Below are 13,360 nucleotides of genomic sequence, written 5' to 3'. Positions count from 1 at the left end.
GCCGTAACTAGGATTTGACAAAAACCGAGGTGTAAAATTGGTGGTCCAGACCGGGAGGAGCCTTGAGAGGCTGAAATAATGTGTATCACAACATATAAATAATATTACCTTGAGCAACACAATGCATTTCATTTAGGTAGAACTATCAGCTGTTATATTATAAAACATCTTTGACAATCAGCATCATTTTGTAACCGTCCACTTTTTTATTAATATGCTAAAGTTTAGCGTATTAAAGAATTTAACATTAAAACATCGGTTTAAAAAAACTTATTTAGTTTCACTACGACAGGGATTTGAACCCAAGACCTTCAGATTTGCAACACTAATGATGCACGCCACGAGAGCAAGCAGAAGTAGAAGGGCCAAATCTGTTTCCATATTCTCTCATCAGTGACAGATGACAGAATATGATGATCAAAATTTGAAGCGCCTTATTCAGTAATTGGACATGTGCTTCTTTACGTAAATGGTAGTTACGGCCATGAGTCTGATCACAATAGGGTTGTTACTGAAGGACCGCCCTGTATAAACGACCTGTAAGAGCCTATTTAGGGGGGACTTTTCCAGTGGAATGAGATAATCTTTGGGGGAGGGATGTCAGGACATTGTTGAGGCACAAACCTTCTGTTTCGAGAGCCTTTCTGCTTTAACACACTGTAGGTTAGGGCTATGCAATATAGACAATAGAAATGAAATACATTTGGTCGACAATAGGGATTGTAATATTGTTATCATGCATTTTGATGACATTTCAGCTGTATTCTGCATATTTGACAGTGACAAGTGAACAAAGGTGTACTCAGCGCATCATAGCGTCCTCGCTAGCTGCCAACTACCGTATTTTTCGGACTATAAGTCGCAGTTTTTTTTTCATAGTTTGGTCAGGCTCCAGTGCGACTTATATATGTTTTTTTCCTCTTTTATTATGCACTTTCGGCAGGTGCGACTTATACTCCGAAAAATATGGTAATCCTCACCTCCATGGCAGCAAATAAACTAAGTTGCCACTGGAGGATGTTAAATAACTAAACATGCTACACTGCACACCGTAAGAGGATATAAGGCAAGTTTATAGACGTTTGTGCTAAAGAAAATAGTTTTAAATGGCCATGCTAGAGCTTGTGAATGTAAACAAAAGGTGGGAAGATTGGTTCAAAATCAACAGTAATTATATATAGTATCAGTAAATGGTCGATACTACAGTGATTAGATAAAAAATTTTATTACGACAAAATGTTTATTGTTTAACTGGACGAGGCTAACGTCATCACCTATCGTTTACAAAAATGTCCTGGCATCTCTCCCCTAATGATTGTCTCGTTCCACAGAAAGAGTTCTGCCATCAGACAGGCAAACGGCAATCTATGAAACACACACTCCGGACTTAAATAGGTGAAACTATTTTACATCCAAAGGATAAAAAGGTGAAACGTCTACAACAGACCAAAGTTAATTTACCTCGATTAACCCTTTATGGATTATGTGGAGCTCTGAATTTCCTTAAACATTTCAATATCTTTTACATTCTTCCTGAATGGACACCATTTTGTGTCATTATTTACAACCCCTAATTTGTGTATGACCAAAGACCCCAGCGGGAATTCCTGTGGCTTCTTGTGAGGTTTGTGTGTGTGTGTGAAGGTGGGAATGTTTCAACCAAGCAAAAATTTGGCCCCCAAGAAGATACATCCAAGAAATACAGAGTTGGCCTAGAAGAACATGGATACAAATACTGCTGCTATATACACAAAGTACTAACATAGGGTGTGTCAAGCCGGATGGATCGTTCCAGTTTGGAGGATTCAGTTCCTTTGGCCGACCTGTGAGAGATCCAGACAACATCCATCCTGTAAACTTCTTTAAGCTGGAGCCCCCCCATCCTAAAGCTTTTCCTCTCCCTTTCTTGTCCAAAAGGAGGCAAAAACAAGCGATAAGGTCACAAAGTTTGAAGTCTGACTGAGGAGCCTCAGTGATCAGGGCAAAGCAGAGAGACAAGATGTCCTCAGCATCTCATTGTCCATGCTGGCTATGGTCCAAACACTTCAAGTGTGGCTTCACTCTGCTTCTTCCAGTCACAGAGAGAAGCGCAGGTCGGGAGCTGCTTCCGTGGAGTGTGTGCGTCCATGCACAAATCACCATGGATACAGCGGGAGATTGTGCTGACGGCGGGTGTTAGCGCGCCGTCCAGTTGTTGGCCAGCTTGGCTCTGGGGATGATCATCTTGTCTGTGCAGGGAGAACTCATCTCAGGGGAGAAATGGATCCCGCAGTCGTTCTTCACGTTCTGAAACTTGTTCTCCTTGGAGGGCTCCATGTAGACCACAGAGTTCTTGTTGACGTGCTTGAGAATAACAGTCTTAAAGGTAAAAGGAAAATGTGAAAATGAGTTACGCACACTCACTAGCATTTTTTAAAGAAGCCCTTTGATGACTTGTTGTTGTAATGTTGGATACTCAAATCTATGGATGTGAAAAAGAATGAGTTAAGTCATGTGGTTATAACAAACATCTTTTACCTTAAACATGGATGGTTACCTGAAATGCGGAGCAGGTTGTTGAAGAGTCAGTGATCAGGTCAATGCATACATGCAAAGATGGGTGAGGAGACAGACTTATGTGCTCGCTGGCAAATTTAATAAACCCAGATAACAATTTAGATAAAACTATTACCAAGTTTTGAGCAAATAAATGATGTCTATTATTGTTAAACATTTACAATTTTTAAAATATAATTTATTTATTGGGCTTGTGCAGTTTGCTTTTGATGTTGTTCAGTCCCAGTGATGTTATTCTCAAATGGCAAAGGACTGCCATTGAACATTCCAAAAAATATCAACTGCTCATAAGGTTGAACTTGGAATGGTCGCTGTTATCGATGAGAATTTTTTTTATTTTTATTTTTTTTTTAAATCGCTCATGGAAAAACTTGTCTAAACCAGACCTGAGCAAAATACGGCCGCTAAGCTTTTCAATCCAGCCCACAAACGTTTCCAAATTTATTTATTTTTTTAAACATTTAATATTGAAACTATTAATGTGCAGTGACATTTTCAAATTAGCGTACATCTTGAACTATAGAAAATATTCCAATGGTAGGAGTCTATGCTTTTGAGTGATATACAAGTTATTACGGTAATCAAAGGGACTACGTCACAACAGATTAGTTTCCAGAGCAGCCTGCCCAAAACATGAGTGTCAGGGACAGACGCGGAAGCAGATTTGAGTATTTTCATCTAACTGTGGCATGAGCATAAGAACACTGGTATGTGACATGCAATGACACAAGGTGTACCTAATGTTGTGACCGGTGAGTCTATGCACCGTTTATGAAGTTTATTTTCGACTGTGTCTGAAAAACAGACATTTTCTGATATTAAACGGTGTAACTTTTTCAAAAGATACAGTGCTGTGTGCTATCCCCACCTTCTTTGGTGCACTGTAGCAGGACATCTGCACCCACTTCTTTTTCTTGTTGATGAGCAAAGCCACAATGAGGAAGACGATGATGGCCAGGAGGAGACCTGCCAGGATCCATGCAGCTGATTGGTAGATGAGAGCCATCTCTGATTGGTTAGGGTAACTGTCACCCAACATCGTCTCATCTGTGGAAACATACAGCATGACAAATCTAATTACAACATGGAACAGTTGTGTAGGCTCCTATTACCATCAAGGCAAAAATTGATCTTGTATTGGCTATTAAGAAGGTTCCTGTGACAAATCCCTTTTTTAAAACTACTTTTCCTTTTATGTGCTCTTATTTTGTTACATCTCATCCGTTTCCTGTTTACTCCTGTCTGAGGAAGAAGCTGTGGTGTGCAGCTGTTTGTAATCACCAATCAGGGGGTTGTCCTGGTTCATTACTTCAACATACTAGTGTAACCTGCACAGTACGTTAGTTTCATCTCCTTGGGTCTTTATTCCCCATCCTCGTCTTTGTTTTTGTACTTTATGATTTGCCTGCGGATTCGATCTCAGAGTATGATTTAAGCCACTTTTTCCTGCACATCGCTTTTATCTTTGCAAAGTGGGGGCCCAGCCCGAATAGATCATGACAGCTTTGGTCCCATGGTGGCTTACTTGGTAGTTGTACACTGCAAATGATTTGCCACTTGCCAAGATTTAAAATTTCATTTGTAGAAATGTCCCTAGTTTTTAGAACTATTTACCCTTTTTTAGTCAATGACTTAAAAAAGGGTAAATAGTTCCTAAAACCCCCGTTGCTTGAAACTTAGGTACACATTTAAATAATGAATATTCAAATCTGCCCAATGAGTTATAAAAAGTGACAGGTAATGTTGTTACACTGCTGTTCTGCTCCGGTGCAGATCGTAGTAGAGGAGCACAGGGCAGACGTTCCCTCCAGGGTTGATGTTTTCGTCGATTTAACACCCTTCACTTTACACACCAATGGGTCTGCTAAGCTACGCTTTCAGGTCAGAATGACCTGGCCGCCGATTCATGAAAATCTGGTTGCTTCATTATTAGTTTTGCAGGACACAACTGGACCCGTTCATCCTTCTACTGCGCAGTGCACGCGCTACCTCTCTCTCTTTACTCGCCCACTCACTCACTGACGTCACTAACCCAACACATTGCCATTCTCGCAAACACACACGCTACTCTCATAATTAAACTAACTCCCCTGCTGTGCACATGTAGATACGAAGACGCGCACACAGCTGCTTGGATTGATGCCAAATATTAGCAGAGTCAAAACTGCCCATCCAACGTCAACTAATGCAAGTGAAATTACTGAATTTTGAAACAAATTCCAACAATGTGTGTTTTATTTTTAACAATGTGTGTTTTACCTGCTACATGGCTTATCTGTGTACATGTATCCATAGTTGTGTTTTAATACTTACTAATAATTTTATTTTTCTTAATGCACAGACCAGGAGTGGCAACCATAAATCATGAATAATTTAATATGTCAAAGCTTTTTATTCTATTCTAATCTAATCCTTGATTATGGCAGACTATATGTAATATTGCAAATTGTACATTGTTCTTTGAGTGCAACAAGAAAATCCTAATGTGGTTAATGCCCTTTAATCTATGTTTTAACCTTGTAAAATTGCTATTTGAGTGCAATTGGAAACATATGTTTATTGTATTGTAAGATTTTCTGTTAAAGCCATTTTTTGTAGTTCCCTTTATTTGGAAAAGTATCTTTATACATTTTGGTACCGGTACCAAATGATTGGTATCAGGACAACCCTAATTCTAACTTATATCACGTAAATAAGATCCCCCACAACAGTGCATCCAGAAAGCAGCTTGAAAACGGTCTGTAAAACACATTCTATGCAAGATTTTGACCAAAGGACCATCATGTTAAACAATTTTCTTGTAGAAATACCGTATTTCCTTGAATTGCCGCCGGGTATATAGTATGTGCATGCCTAGAATTACAGCCGGGTCAAACTCGTTTCGCAAAATTATTAGCGCATGCTTAGCATTACCGCCGGGTCAAACTCGTTTCGCAAATTATTTTTATTAGCGCATGTCTAGAATTTCTGCCGGGTCAAACTCGTCACGTCACGAGTGACACTTCACCTGTCATCATTTTCAAAATGGAGGAGGCTGATTTCAATAATTTAAAATCGCATTAAGGGAAGAAGATTAAGAGCTATTCAGTAGGATTTAAGGTCCAAGCTATTGAATACGCTAACAGTAAGCAGCTATGTTTTATTAATATACCGTAGCTGCGTGTGTCAAATATGAGTCATTAAATGACTCCCGCCTCCTGGTGGTAGAGGGCGCTAGTGATCCTTCTTGAGACTACTCGGCTGCAGAAGAAGTGACAACAAGCAGCAACAGTTAGCAGCGATCGTTTATTTTTTCCTCTCGCTTGCACTTTTAACATGGAGGATTACATATCTAAAATAAAACGTTTTTCTAAACTGGACTTTCAATCGAAGCAGGAGGTAATAATTAAAGGAATATCTCCATCGAGACAGAGAGACTTTTAAAACTGAAGAAAGATAAGGAAGACTTCTATAAACAAGTTATCGATGCTTTTGGTCAGAAGGAGCGGCGCATGGACTTCATTTATAAGTAAAGGTAAGCCCATAATAAAGTTTTTTTTATTAATGTGCTTTTCATGATGGTATCCTTACATCACACTCAAAGCGCAGGCCTAAATTTACCGCATGCCTTTGGTAAGCGCCGGAGTGAGAAGAGGTTTTAAATTAATTACCGTCCCGGCGGCAATTAAAGGAAATACGGTATCATTTGCGTATTTTTTCAATAAAATATCAATAAAATACAATTTATGCAAAATTTGTTGAACGCTCGCTTCAGTCGCAAGTACTCGCTGGCCCTGAGTTGCAGGATGGGGGAGATGATCAGAAGCACCAAAATAAGCTCGCTAGTTATCTAACCAGCTAGCTAGCTTACTTGTCGCATGTGTTCATTCTCCAAGCCAAAACGTTGACAGCTTTCTACTTTGCTGCTAATCATATTTGGATGATACCAATCCGAACACTGTAAGCTCCAAACCAGTTGTAGTTCGAGTATTTATTAGTAGCCAGCGAGAAGGTATATTTTTTGATGTGATGTATTGTAAACAAAGAGCACAACAACGGAAGTATATTACCTGAGGGGGCGCGGTTACAGGATAGAGTTGCCAAATACAATTTTTTTTCTGACTTCTTTCTTTGCATGCATGTTATCAAATTTCACAATACATTTGGGCTCTGGTTCACTCTTCCATCCCCCTCTATTACTTCTACTTGTACGAAAAATCCAATCGTAAAAATTTCATTCAGAATTTGGGTTCAGTTTAGGCGCTATTTTGGTTTACAGACTATTTCTAGTCTCGCACCCATCACTGCTAATCATGCTTTCCTTCTGTCACTGTCAATAGTGCCTTTTAAGATGGTCAAGTCTGGGGATCAACAACATTAAAGATTTATATGTTAACACTTTTGCCTCTTTCCAGCAACTTTGAGATCAATTTGAACTCTCTAATCAACACTATTTTAGACATGTACTGAACCGCAGTTTTGTTAGTAATATTTTCCCAGGTTTCCAAACTTACCGACTAACACAGTTTAAGGTGTGTTTCTGACATCGCTTCCAACTTTAAAAGGATCACTTACACATATTTGTGACCCAATTTTTATTTTAATACAAATGTTTTGGCTGTGCAGTTATTGGACAATTTCTTTTAACACTTTGTCTGTGGTCATTGGCGAAAGAATTGAACTGAATCCTCCGAGAAGACTCATTGTGTTAAATTGGAAGGCAACAGCGCCTCCTTGCCACACCCTATATAGAGGTATTCTCTATTACCTTAAATTGGAGAAAATTAGGCTGACATTGAACCGTTCTTCTGTGTTTGGGAAGCATGGGGTGGTTTCCTAAAATATGTAAAAGAAACTGAGCTCAAATTTTACCCTGATTGAAAGGTAGATAATTGATGAGCCTTTTGTCTGCTTTTGTGTCTTGCTATATTGTGTTGGGAACATTCAGGAGTGCAGATGTCTGGCTTCATGTCAATATTTGCCTGTACGTATTTGATATTTTATGCATTTTGTTTTTCAATTTTATATTATATATAATGTTTGTGGGTTATTTGTTTGGGTGAAAAATAACATTTGACGTGTTTAATTGTATAAGTCAAAAATTCAATAAACAAATGTTTAAAAAAGTAATTTTACATTACATTTTCAATGATAATGTTAGTAAATGATCTATAAAAAAAAAATGTTTAAATTCCGTGGTGCATTACATGGGATATGTCAAAAAAACAGCCAAAAGGTTGGTAGATGAGAATAAATCTAAAAGTGAAATTAAGTGTAGAAATGCAGGAAACGTAGTCTTGATTTTCAAAAATGTTCCTCTGTTTCTCTCAAAGGATGCTCACATCCCTGTTTGTACAACACAGGGAAGTGTTTTTGAATGTGGAAAAAAAATCATAATGACCCCTTTCAGAGTGTTTAGAGATACAAGCTGTCTCTCGGCTAATTGTTATGCTTTAAATTGCAAGCCACAATTTGAGTTACAAGCCTCCCCGTCGTAGTTGGCGTAGCAAATGTCACAGTGAACCCTGTAAGATCCACCCAAAACATCTGGTCTCACTCGCTAGCATTAGATTATAGCCAGAGATGTTACATGAACTATTAGAAGGAAGGAAGAAAGTGAGTATGATGGACAGTGCTAAGAAAAGTGGATGATATTCAATGAAGAGCAAAATACGGGAAAAAAAGAACAGAAAACGTGATTTCCTGGCAAAAACGGGAAAGTTGAAGACTCAATTCTGCAGAATGATACCCGAGCACATAGACTACTTTATTGCTCGTGATGTTTGACCATGATACGATACCTGTGACGGCATAAGAAACTTCTGGCGAAGATATTTAGTTCAGGGTAAGTGGTGTGTTTTAAGAGTTAAGTGGGATAGCTGGGTGTTGATTACCGGTACCTGTGTCAGCAACAACAGTCGGTTCTGTGACGGCATCGTTCCTATCAGCTCGCTGCACGCTTGTCGTGACCGTCGCTTTCGGGGTGACGGTCAACAGCAAGATTGTCGCAGATGTCGTCATTTCTGCCCAGACAGGAAATACAACTTTATATTCAACCCACCTTATGCAGACTTCCAGTACAAGTTGTATAAAAACTCTCCGGTGTTTCAGTGAATAACTGTTCTCATTGTGTGTGTGTTTTAAAGGCCTTGTGTGGAAGCCAAATAATAAAAACAAAGCTCAATCGGCTGCATATCAGAGCAAACAATGGGATCCTATGCTGAGGTTTTCCTCTGTAGGAAAAGCTGACGTGGAGCTTCCTGTGCCGCCACAGAGCGAACGTTGCGGTTCGATTCAGATGGGGACAGGAAACACGTGTGAATGTGCGGATGCTCAAGGAATGTTTTTGCTCTGAGTGGACTGTGTGTGTGTGTGTGTCACATGGAATGTTGCCGCCAATCATCGTGTTTGCCTATGCAGCGCCAGAGCGGCTGGCTTAAACCAACTGACACACTTTGAAACAACTCCCTCTTTTTGGCAGGTACCATATACTCAACAACAATCCATGCCCTGTTCCAGTAGTAGCTCCTTATTATGTGTGGAAGTCTTGTATAAACTACATTTTAGTATATCTTAACTCTGATTTTAATGCAACAAAAACACCCGGGCTCCAAAAGAAACAATTAAAAGTTGTCTTTTCGGAGGTGTGAAGCAACGCTCACCGAGACAGTGCGGGCAACACTGGCCCTTGCGTAAGACGGGCACCCTGCAGTTGGCAGGCGGGCAACGCTGGGAGAAACACTGAATGGTGCCGTTGTTGCAGGTGCAGCTGGTGCAAGCGTTGGTCTTCCAGGAGTCTCCCGCCAGCAGCACGTCTCCATCGCTGGTGATGCAGTACTCCTGTTGGCTGGTGTTCACTGGCAGCAGCGGACTCTGCGTCTCATCTGTGGGCGCATAGAAACACGGGTAATATAAAAAAGGTCCTCGTGCTACTAATTCTAATCAAAAACTTTGGCGATTATGACAAAAGGAAGTGAACATTTTAAAAAGTATGGTGTTGTTGCAGCTATAACAAACTCTGCTGCTTTGGGAAGATTTTGGAGAGAGGCAACCTTCTTACAATGGCCTATCTATCAAAGAGGTTTCATTGGTGGATTGTTGCAAAGATGGTTGTCCTTCTGGAAGGTTCTCCTCTCTCCACAGAGGAATGCTCTGACAGAGTAACCATCGGGTACTTGTTCACCTCCCTGACTAGACTAAGATGAATGCGAGAAACCAACGCTTCCAATCTAATCTGATGCAGCTTGAGAGGTACTGCAAAAAGTAATGGGTGAAACTGCCCAAAGACAGGTGTGCCAAGCTTGTGGCATCATATTCAAAAGATTCAAGGATTTTAAAATAATATCTAAACGGTAGACATTTATTTATTCAGATATGGAAAAAGGTGTGTTTGACGAAGAAACAACTGGAAGCCCACTCTCCAAGGTATATGCAGTATATTATTCCATTATTTTATAAAACTACTTTCGTTTGTAGTATATTCTACGATATTGTTTTTATCCAATATGTATCTGAAAGCTTGCTTTTCTTTTCTTAAAGGCATGTTTCTTGTTAAAATTGTGCTGTTTTGGAAAGACGGTTCAAGGACCAATTAAATTGTTTTCAATGGGAGTTGTTGATTTAAGATTCAATTGTTTTGAGTTGAGAGCTCAGTCACAGAAACAATTAGGCCTGAAAGTTGAGGTACTACGAGCAAATGGATAAGATTTAGGTTTCTAGGTTTCCACAAAGGTGTTCAAAAAGCAGGGCTCTTAAGTGCTTTCACAATAATAACATGCAACTATTCCTAATAAGGGTCTTTTCAAACACTTTCCACAAAATGGGAAGACAAGAGACACCAACAAAGATGCTTCCAAAACAGACTTCCACCAGGCAGATGTTATTTCCAGGCATGCCTTATCCATGAGCCAAGTCTTGGCTACTGTACACATCCATCACAGTGGCCATCCGTCAGTGGATGTGTATTATTCCCACATTCCTCGTGACCAGACCCATACATATATCAAAGGCAGGCCTCTGACAATCTGCTTTTGTGGCGGCAGATGCAGCGATAAGACACGAGCGGCATTCTCAAGGAGCAGCTCACAGACGCAGTCATGCGTTGCTGATTTGTGGGCTTGGTGTTTGGGAGTTATTGCCTTATATTGTCCCAACGTGAATGAGACTTGAGCTATAAAGAAAGACCTTGGTGTCAGTTTGGATGTGAGACACATACAGGAATGGTAGAGATGCAGCAAGATAAGTCTAGGGTGAAAGAAGGGCTGCTGCGAGCCTGAGGAATTGTTCAGTAAACCCAACCAGTCTTGACTGGATTCTTTACAAGGACGTGCGCCTGTCATAAAACTTGCAAATCCCTCCACAAACCACATTCACATCCAAAACGCATGGTTAACAACCTCTTTACTGTTTAGCAACATACCGGGACATGCATGACAACAGGTGTCCTTGTTCTTGGTGGGTGTCTGGCACAGAGCTGGGGGGCACACTTCAGTGTCGCACAGGACGCGTCCCTGTCTGCAGGTGCAGCGGGTACACTCATCCAGGTCCCAGGTCTCGCCCTCCACATAGAACTCCCCTCCAGGGGCTCTGCACACCACCATGTCCATCCCCTCGGGCAGACCGCTACCTGACTCGTCTACAGTTTTACAAGGGGAGAGAAATGGTGTCAAATCCAGATTCAGGCGTGTTCAAAAGCATGCATACACAAAGACAGCCATAAAACAGTAGCCCAAAGCAATTGGGAAGTTCCAGTGGGGGTGTTCAGGTTGTGCTTCACTTCTCAAATGGTCTTTTCTGCCCTGCTGAGAGTGGCTGACATCTACAAAGAGTTAGCAAGTTGGCTCTTCTCACTGCAAAACGGGTCACCTATATTTTTCAACCACCATAAATAACTTATCAATCCATCCCTCTTTGAGCTTCTCAAAATAGACGTTAAGATAATGGAGAAAGTGTTACTGATACTCCATTGCTCATAAACACATTATAATGGGACTGGCAGTGAATGTACGTTGTCATTACACCTCTGTACAGTGGGTGGTAGTATGCATGTTTCTTAGCGCACCTCGTCTTCAAGTAGAATAAGGCTACGTTTACACTGCAGGGTAGGATGTCCAAATCAGATTTTTCCGATCTTTTTATGTACCGTATTTTTCGGACTATAAGTCGCAGTTTTTTTCATAGTTTGGCCGGGCTCCAGTGCGATTTATTTTTGTTTTTTTCCTTCTTTATTATGCATTTTCAGCAGGTGCGACTTATACTCCGGTGCGACTTATACTCCGAAAAATACGATAGTCGTTCACATTACAAAAAAATACGATGTATTGTGAACGCAAACTGACCCGCATGCAGACATGACGTCACACCTGCTGCAGTGTTTACGGAAGTAAATATGGTTCCAATTCGAGTCAGTATAAATCCAGGCTATTGGGGCAATTTCACGCATTTTGGTAAACCAAAATCCACATTTTCTGAACGGAATTATTGCACATCCATCCATCCATCCATCTTCTTCTGCTTATTTGAAGTTCGGTCGCGGGGGCAGCAGCCTAAGCAGGGAAGCCCAGACTTCTCTCTCCCCAGCCACTTCGTCCAGCTCCTCCCGGGGGATCCCGAGGCGTTCCCAGGCCAGCCGGGAGACATAGTCTTCCCAACGTGTCCTGGGTCTTCCCCGTGGCCTCCTACCAGTCGGACGTGCCCGAAACACCTCCCTAGGGAGGCGTTCGGGTGGCATCCTGACCAGATGTCCAAACCACCTCATCTGGCTCCTCTTGATGTGAAGGAGCAGCGGCTTTAGTTTGAGCTCCTCCCGGATGACAGTGCTTCTCACCCTATCTCTAAAGAGCCACGCCACCCGGCGGAGGAAGCTCATTTTCGGCCGCTTGTACCCGTGATCTTGTCCTTTCGGTCATGACCCAAAGCTCATGACCATAGGTGAGGATGGGAACGTAGATCGACCGGTAAATTGAGAGCTTTGCCTTCCGGCTCAGCTCCTTCTTCACCACAACGGATCGATACAGCGTCCGCATTACTGAAGACGCCGCACCGATCCGCCTATCGATCTCACGATCCACTCTTCCCTCACTCGTGAACAAGACTCCTAGGTACTTGAACTCCTCCATTTGGGGCAAGATCTCCTCCCCAACCCGGAGATGGCACTCCACACATAGAAGATTAAAAAGGAAGAGGGCAAATATTTTGGTTCACAGCTTGTGGGGCATTTTGACGTCTGCTCTGAAGAGACAGCAGTGGTGGAACATTGACGTAAGTTCCTAGATAATATTTTTGTTTCTTTTCTGCTCATTTGTCAACTATTTATTTTGCAGTCCTCTATTTAGGCTAAGAATTATGACGTTTATCGCTTTTTGATGACGTATTGGACTCGAGCATTCAGACTGCAGTCGCTTCAGATACATATCTGATTTGTAAGAGGCCTGGGGTCGGCTTTGAAAAATTCAGAATTGCACGGTTTACAATGACATGAAAAAATCTGGTACAGGTCGCAAAACAATTGGAATTGCTCTGCAGTGTGAACAAACCCTAAGGAATTAGTGTTGCCAACTTAGCGACCTTTTTTAGAGAGTATTCAGGAACCTGTAGATACTCAAAAGAGGCGACTACTAACGAATCTAGTAAAGAGACTTCTGGAGACGCTGACATGAAAGCATGTGATGCTCTTCTCAACGAGCAGTGGGTACAGTTGTGAGCCCCCAAACCTCTTCTGCAGGCACTGACAAGCGTCTGTCTTGAAAAAAAGCTACCATAGAAATATTTTTGTTTTTGGCTTTTCATGTATTTTGTTCTCCATTTTTGTCCCCCATCATGTTAT

At 41.3% G+C, this 13,360-nt stretch overlaps 1 protein-coding gene across 1 annotated transcript in view; it reads right to left on the bottom strand.

The window, feature by feature from the left end:
* Positions 1-945: 945 nt before the first annotated feature.
* The window catches only part of crim1 (cysteine rich transmembrane BMP regulator 1 (chordin-like)), a 72,127-nt gene continuing 59,712 nt past the window's right edge, over positions 946-13,360 (bottom strand). Inside the window, exons 11-15 of the mRNA XM_061968719.2 lie at positions 10,955-11,170; positions 9,198-9,419; positions 8,436-8,558; positions 3,425-3,603; positions 946-2,358 (exon numbers count right to left, since the gene is read on the bottom strand). Coding sequence (XP_061824703.2) covers positions 2,176-2,358; positions 3,425-3,603; positions 8,436-8,558; positions 9,198-9,419; positions 10,955-11,170 — 923 coding nt within the window. The 3' untranslated portion in view covers positions 946-2,175. The remainder of the gene's footprint in view (positions 2,359-3,424; positions 3,604-8,435; positions 8,559-9,197; positions 9,420-10,954; positions 11,171-13,360) is intronic.

The sequence above is a fragment of the Nerophis lumbriciformis genome, linkage group LG08 (assembly GCF_033978685.3).
Source record: "Nerophis lumbriciformis linkage group LG08, RoL_Nlum_v2.1, whole genome shotgun sequence".
NCBI lineage: Eukaryota > Metazoa > Chordata > Actinopteri > Syngnathiformes > Syngnathidae > Nerophis > Nerophis lumbriciformis.
This window is presented reverse-complemented; position numbering and strand designations above follow the sequence as displayed.